Source organism: Terrapene carolina, unplaced genomic scaffold (genome assembly GCF_002925995.2).
Source record: "Terrapene carolina triunguis isolate 2854851 unplaced genomic scaffold, T_m_triunguis-2.0 Scaffold247, whole genome shotgun sequence".
In the NCBI taxonomy this organism is placed as follows: Eukaryota; Metazoa; Chordata; order Testudines; family Emydidae; genus Terrapene; species Terrapene triunguis.
In genome coordinates, this window is record NW_020664598.1 from 1,265,985 (window position 1) to 1,273,728 (window position 7,744).

General features: G+C 45.4%; 1 protein-coding gene across 1 annotated transcript in view; it reads right to left on the minus strand.

Annotated features, from left to right (window-relative positions):
* Positions 1–6,688: 6,688 nt before the first annotated feature.
* The window catches only part of XPNPEP3 (X-prolyl aminopeptidase 3), a 22,804-nt gene continuing 21,748 nt past the window's right edge, over positions 6,689–7,744 (minus strand). Inside the window, exon 10 of the mRNA XM_024200409.3 lies at positions 6,689–7,221. Within this exon, the coding sequence (XP_024056177.2) occupies positions 7,055–7,221 (167 nt within the window). The 3' untranslated portion in view covers positions 6,689–7,054. The remainder of the gene's footprint in view (positions 7,222–7,744) is intronic.

A 7,744-nucleotide genomic window follows, 5' to 3' on the forward strand; every position in this document is an offset into this window, starting at 1 on the left:
AGAACTGCACCATGATCTCTCTAATGATTGGAAGATAAATAATATCAGCCTTAAATAATTTTTTGAATTTTAACTTTTAGGACCAGATTCATTGATAAACTCTCGTTGCTTTCTGCCACTCTGGAGCAGCATAAACAAGCCAGAGTGTATTGGCCAAATAGACCAGGTTATAAGCTGCTTTGTGTCACTAGAACACCACAAAGCAGCCAGAGAATACACCTGGCCTCCATGTTCCCCTGCACAAATACACCACAATTTCCCCTTCTCCTGTTCTCTGCTCTCCCTTGCATGCACAGATCACAATTTGCCTCTCCCTCAATTTGTATCTCCAATTTGCACCCCCTGCATTCTTCTCAGAATACATGCTGTAATTTTGGGGAGGATATGCTGTATATTTCATAGATAAGTGCAAAATTCACCTCAGCCTTAACAATGGAGCTGTGACCAGTGCCTCCATAATACTAACACAATCCTGGAAGAGAGGCTGGGAGCACAGGCCAGACTGTATGGTAACTATTGGATTTGAAATAGCTGCCATCCATTTGCCAATCAGAGGACTGCTCTGTGGGAAAGTAGAATGGGAATGTGAAGATAAGCCTTCTTCAGGACTATGGAATTCAGAAAGCTTCTCTGTGATTGTCTGCGTGGGTTTGAGAATCTTCATCTATACCTTGGCTCCTTTTAAGACTTGTTACGTTATTTCAACAAAAACTCTCTTCCAAATACACTTGCACCTGTTCCCTAGTCCTCCCTCAACCAAAATCCTGAGCAAAGATATCTTAAAGTTAGGGGTCATCAAACTCAGGCTCCTACAGATCAACAGGAGAAGTGAATTCTACAGTTAACGACTCTCTGAGGATCATCAGAATTCCCTGATGTTTACATATCAGGACTGTTAGCTTGAGTGCTTCAGCAGATCTCATCGGCCATAGTAATGCTTGGTGAGCGGCATCTTTCATATAGCCAGAACCCCAATAATAGAATCATAGAAATATAGGACTGGAAAGTCTAGTCTATTCCCCTGCACTCATGGAAGGACTAAGTATTATCTAGATCATTGCTAACAGGTGTTTGTCTAACCTGCTCGTAAAAACCTGCAATGATGGCAATTCCACAACCTCCCTAGGTAATTTGTTCCAGTGCTTAGCCATCCTGACAGTTAAGAAGCTTTACCTAATGTCTAACCTAAATCTCCCTTGCTACAATTTGAGCCCAATACTTCTTGTCCTGTCTTCAGTGGATAAGGAGAACACTTTATCACCCTCCTCTTTATAACCACCTTTTATGTACTTGAAGTCTGTTATGTCCTCCCTAGGTCTTCTTCTCTTCAGACTAAACAAACCCAATTTTTCCTATATTTCCTCATGGGTCATGTTTTCTAGACCTTTAATAATTTTTGTTGCTCTCCATTAGTCTTTCTCCAATTTGTCCACATCTTCCCCAAAGTGTGGTGCCCAGACCTGGACACAATACTCCAGTTGAGGCCTTATAAGTGCTGAGTAGAGCAGAATTACTTCTCATGTCTTGCTTACAACACTCCTGCTAATAAATACCAGAATGATGTTTGTTTTTTTGCAACAGTATTACATTGCTGGCTTTTATTTAGTTTGTGATCCACTATAACCCCCAGATCCTTTTCTGCAGTATTCCTCCCTAGATGCTCATTTCCCATTTTGTATTTGTGCAATGGATTATTGCTTCCTAAGTGGAGTACTTCGCACTTGTCCTTATTGAATTTCATCCTATTTACTTCAGATCATTTCTTGTTTGTCCAGATCATTTTGAATTCTAATCCTGTCCTCCAAAGCACGTCCAACCCCTCCCGCAAACTTTATAAGTGTATTCTCTACGCCATTATTCAAATAATTGATAACAACATTGAACAGAACCAGACCTAAGACAGATCCCTGTGGGACCCCACTCGATATGCCCTTCCAAACATGGCTGTGAACCATTGATAACTATTCTCTAAGTATGGTTTTCCAATCAGTTGTGCACCCACCATATAGCAGGTTCATCTAGGCTGTATTTCCATAGTTTGCTTATGAGAAGGGCATGTGAGACAATACCAAAAGTCGTATTAAAGTCCAGATGTCACATCTACTGCTTCTCCCCTATCCACAAGCCTTGTTACCCTGTCAAAGACATATATTGGGTTGGTTTGACATGATTTGTTCTTGACAATTCCATGTTAATGGTTACTTATCACTTTATTATCTTCTAGGTCAGGGGTGGGCAAACTACGCCCGTGGGCCAGATCCAGCCCACCAGCCTGGGGCGCAGGGTCTGGGGCCTGCCCCGCTCCGACGCTCCAGCTGGGGAGCAGGGTTGGGACCCACTCCACGCAGAAGCAGCTGCATGGCCCCGCTCCGGTGCTCCTGTTGGGGAGCAGGGTCAGGAGCCGCTCCATGCGGCTCCCGGAAGCAGCGGCATGGCCCCCCTCCAGCTCCTATGCGCTCCAATGGCCCCACTCCAATGGCCCCTCCAGCACTCCAACAGAGAAGGGACATGCCGCTGTTTCCGGGAGCTGCTTGAGGTAAGTGCTGCCCGGAGCCTACACCAATGAGCCTCTCCCCACGCCCCAACCCCCCTGCCCCAACCCTGATCCCCCTCCCACCCTCCAAACCCCTCAATCCCAGCCCAGAACACCCTTCTATACCCCAAAATCCTCATCCCCAGCCCCACCCCAGAGTCCACACCCCTAGCTGGAGCCCTCACCACCCCACCCCACTCCCCAGCCCAGATCCCCCTCCCACACCTTGAATGCCTAATTTTTGCCCCACCCCAGAGCCCTCACCTCCTCCCCACCACAACCCCAATTTCGTGAGCATTCATGGCCCGCCATACAATTTCCATACCCAGATGTGGCCCTCGGGCCAAAAAGTTTGCCCACCCCTGTTCTAGATGCTTACAAATTGATTGTGTAATTATTTGCTCCATTATCTTTCCAGGTACAAAAATTAAGCTGACTGGACTTTAATTCCCTGTTTTTACAACTAGGTACTGTATTTGCCTTTTCCCAGTCCTCTGGCTCTCAACCTTTCCAGACTACTGTACCCCTTTCAGGAGTCTGATTCATCTTGTGTATCCCAAATTTCACCTCACTTAAAACAACTTGCCTACAAAATCAGACATAAGAATACAAAAGTGTCACAGCCACACTATTACTGACAAATTGCGTAATTTCTCTTTTTACCCTATAAATATAAAATAAATCAATTTGAATATAAATCTCCTACTTACATTTCACTGTATAGTATATAGAGCAGTATAAACAAGTCATTGTCTGTATGAAATTTTACTTTGTACTGACTTCGCTAGTGCTTTTTATGCAGCCTGTTGTAAAACAAGGCAAATATCTAGATGAGTTATTGTAAAGAAATTCCTATACTGAAGAAATGGCTAAACAAAATGGAAGAAATATAGAATCCAGAGCAAATCAACTTGAATCTGACAATCTTACAACTGTCTTGAGGAGACACAGGCCTTGGACAGGGGTGGGCAAACTACGGCGCGAGGGCCGCATCCGGCCCTCCAGATGTTTTAATCCAGTCCTTGAGCTCCTGCTGGGGAGTGGGGTCAGGGGTTTGTCCCTCTCCGCTCAGCTCCCAGAAGCAGCAGAATGTCCCCTCTCCAGCTCCTACACAAAGGGGCAGCCAGGGGACTCCGCAAGCTGCCCCCACCCAAAGCACGGCCCCCACTGCTCCCATTGGCCAGGAACCACGGACAATGGGAGCTGCAGGGGAAGCGCCTGCTGACGGGGCAGCATGCAGCAGAGCCTCCTGGCCGCGCCTCCACGTAGGAGCCGGAGAGGGGACCATACCGCTACTTCTGGGAGCTGCTTGAGGTAAGCACCACCCAGAGCCTGCACCTCTGACCCCCACCCACACCCTGACCCCCTGCCTCAGCCCTGATCCCCCTCCCACCCTCCAAACCCCTCAGTCCCAGTCTGGAACACCTTCCTGTACCCCCAAGCCCCTCATCCCCAGCCCCACCCCACACCCACTCCCGCACCCCAACCCCCAATTTCGTGAGCATCAATGGCCTGCCACACAATTTCCATATCCAGATGTGGCCCTCGGGCCAAAAAGTTTGCCCACCCTGCTCCAGGAGATCCATTACTCTTCACTCAGTAGAACTATGAACAAACAATTTAGATTCTGTACTAAAACACAAATTAAACTCCAACATTCCCAGGACCCACCTCTGTAAGGAAAATCACACTCCATTTTCTTGGATAACTATTTACTATGTGCCTGCATTCAAAAATATTCAATAAAAGACCACTGCCTATCATGCTGACCAATGTTGGGTTATTGTTTACTTGTATTCCCTTGTCTGTCGGTATCCATCTGTTGTCTCTTGTCTTACACTCAGATTATAAGTCCCTGGGGCAGGGGCCATCTTTTTGTACTGTGTTTGTACAGCTAGTAGCACAATGGGGTCCTGGTCCAAGACTAGGACTCATAGATGCTACAATAACAGAAAACAACAAGAACGTTAATTCATTCTGAGTTAATTTACAGGTGGCTTATATCTCCCTGAAAAAGGAAGTTCTTACTGGAAGTTCTTAGATCTTATGTAACTTTATGGTCAGAGAAACGACTTAATACAAATTATTCTTTTTTCAAAAATAACTATGTATTTCAAAGTTTTATTTACAGATAGATACACAATCATCAACTCTGCAGTTAGGTACATGGGAAAATATAGCTTTACCGGTGAATGCTATTCACAGCTAGTCATGTAGATTCAAAGTCCAAAGTTACTACCTGTAGGTATTGGTTGGCACAGCACCAAAGGCATGTTTGGAATAACAATGTTATGTGTAACAGATTTAGAGTACAGGCTAAATGATTATCAGTTAGCACATTAGCAGCAATATTATGCATCTCCAGATATCTTTAGTGCGCCTTCTTTCTAACAATTTATATTGTACTTGTCACTGTAGTAGCTGTGATCTAACAAAATTATCACAATCAAAATATAGTAGATTCTTTTAAATAGGCATAGACTGATCTGTAAAACTCACTAAAAGCCTCACCTTTTTTCCCCTTGCTTATTTAAAAAAACAAAAACAAAAAAAAACAGGTCAGGTAAGTTAGCTGCCTTTAAAGGGTCAAGTTCATCCCTTGGATGCATGTACCCATCTCCCCTTGAAGGCAATGGGAGATGCACATGTCCACTGGGGTGTACAATTTGGCCCTAATTAAGCAAGTCTTGCAACACCAACCTGAAAGAGGTACGCAGATTTTGCAGAAGAGGAAAACGAAGCACAAGAGGTATAGAAGGTTTTGCCAAAGGTCAGACAAAATCAGCAGAGAGCCAGAAACAGAAATCAGAAGTCCTGACTCCTATTCCTATATGTTAATTGCTAGAGTCATGGAGCTGAGTTGGTGGAGAGACTGAGGGATAGATTAGAAAAGAGAAGCATGGGGATTAGGAAGTTAAATTTTAGAAGAAAGAAAGGAAGACAGAAAGCAAGCACAGGGAAAGGAGAGAACGAAATAAAAAAAACAACATACACTGAAAACAACATAGGAGAAAATACAGGGAGATCTACCTTACACGAGGAAAAAAGAATGGAGTGAAGCAAAAGAATGTATAAATAAAACAAGGGATATACATTGTAGTAAGTGATTTTTTCACAATGTATTAAATATAAAGCTAATTGCCAAAATATGACCAATAAATAACCAAACACAGTATATATGTATTATAGATACATTTACCACTGTTTGAAATGGATTGAATGTTGGAAGGGAATGGAGAATTAGGATTCATCCTCTTCTCTAGAACCTGCAAATTCATTCATCTACCCTTGAAGGCAAGGGGTCACATTTATACCTGGCTCAGAGAGATCGTCAAAGTCCTTTTTTTTTTTTTAAACTTGGAAATCACCAAAAGGCAGGTGCCCTATATGTTCAAAAAACTTTCAAAGGGGAGAGTACTGGAACCCCCTACTGGAGGTTATTTTTCTCTCTCTTAACAAGTTACAAAATACGATCTGGGCTGCTCAAGGGGCATTGGTGTGGTTGCCTGCACCTGCCATTCAAGCACTGGATGGGATTTTGACTGTCCCAGACACAATTGTACAATAATGTACACATATTTGAACTAGAGAAACAGCAGCTCATCAGTGCAGACCAGTACAGTCAAGTTGATCTCAGGTAGAAGAATTGGGGGTAGGGTGGCGGGAAGGTAGAGTGGAAGTCTGGAGCTAAGAATATTGGGGGGGGGGGGGGGAGGGGAAAAGAGACCAGAAGGCCGGATGAATGGGCAATCCAAACACGCACCAAGTGCAGTGAACCCAGTCAGTCCCCTCTCCCAACTACCAAACCCTGCTGTATGCCTTCAGATGACCCCTCCTTACTATTGCCAATCTTTCTCAAACCTCCTAGAAAGAAAGCCTAACAGTCTCTTCCCTAGATGCTAAAACCCTTCTGCATCAATACAAACTTCCCACAACCCGACCCCATCTTCCAGTCTCCCAGACCCCCTCTTGTCATTCCTCCACAGAAGCCCAAAACAACCCACTTGCCCCCTCTCCCAAACTTTTGAACGTTTTCACTTAAATCGGTGTCTCACTGGGCTGGTGTGAAACTGACAACAAAGGGCAACATGTGGCACCTGGCCCTCAGCTGCTGCACCCTGTTCAAGGACCCGCAAGGAAGAACGAGCCGGGGGTGGGGGTGGGGGGCACGCTACTGTCCTGCTGACAGAAATGAACAAGATTATGTGCATGAGAGCAGGAGTGGAGAGATCCACCTCCTGCATTCTAGATCTTTCAATCAGCACTAACTAGAACAGACGTTAACTATGTAAATAAATGGTTTCTTCACTTTCTAACAGTGATGTTACCTGAGCCATTAACAATCCAATTCCTGTCCTAACTACAGAGTCCCCACACCAGCAACAACTTCCATCCCAACCCCCCACCTCCCCAACTGCCCTGCAACCAGGTCCATTCACAGAAATATACATCACTGCATGTGTGTGTGGGAGCATGTTTCCTGAGGAACCCAAGGAGGGTGTATAAGGCAGAGGACAGAGATCACAGGCTGCGACCACAGATCTGTTCGACATGATAGATCTCCTTGGGGCAGTCTGCAGACAGGATCAGGGGCGCGTCCTCCGTCACCACCACATCATCCTCGATGCGCACACCGAGGCCACGTAACCTCTCTGGGGCGGCCATGTCATCCTGGGGGATGTAGATGCCTGAGGGAAAGGAGGGAATAAAACCCCTCAGAAGAGCAGGATGAGACCATAGAATGCTCCCCCCCTTTACTGGCTCACACAGTGATGAGGGCAGGGCTGTGCGCTGAGCAATACTGGAGGGGGTCAAACCGGAAGAGCTTTGTCAAGGAAAGTTTCTCTCATTCACCTCTGTTTGGGGCAGCTTCTAGAGGAAGGGGAGGGAAGAGAGCACTTCCCCGCTGCGTACAGACCCCCGTATATGAATATAAACCCTAACGCTTCCATTCAGCCTTTATGCATTTCTCGATATCAGTGCTGCCCATATGAGAAGAGACATTGACAGTGCTCTGGGCAATGGGGGGGAAGGGCAGAGAAAAGAAAATCAGTGTCAGAGACCAGTTTCTATTTGAGGGCTGCAAATCCAACTGTAACGATCTGAAGGAAAGTGTCCCAGTAGAATGCTTACTTTGTAAAGATTAAGGAACACACTTTGAGAGCTCACCCTTGCAACTAGCTAGTTCTGGTTATATACTGGGAGGGTAAT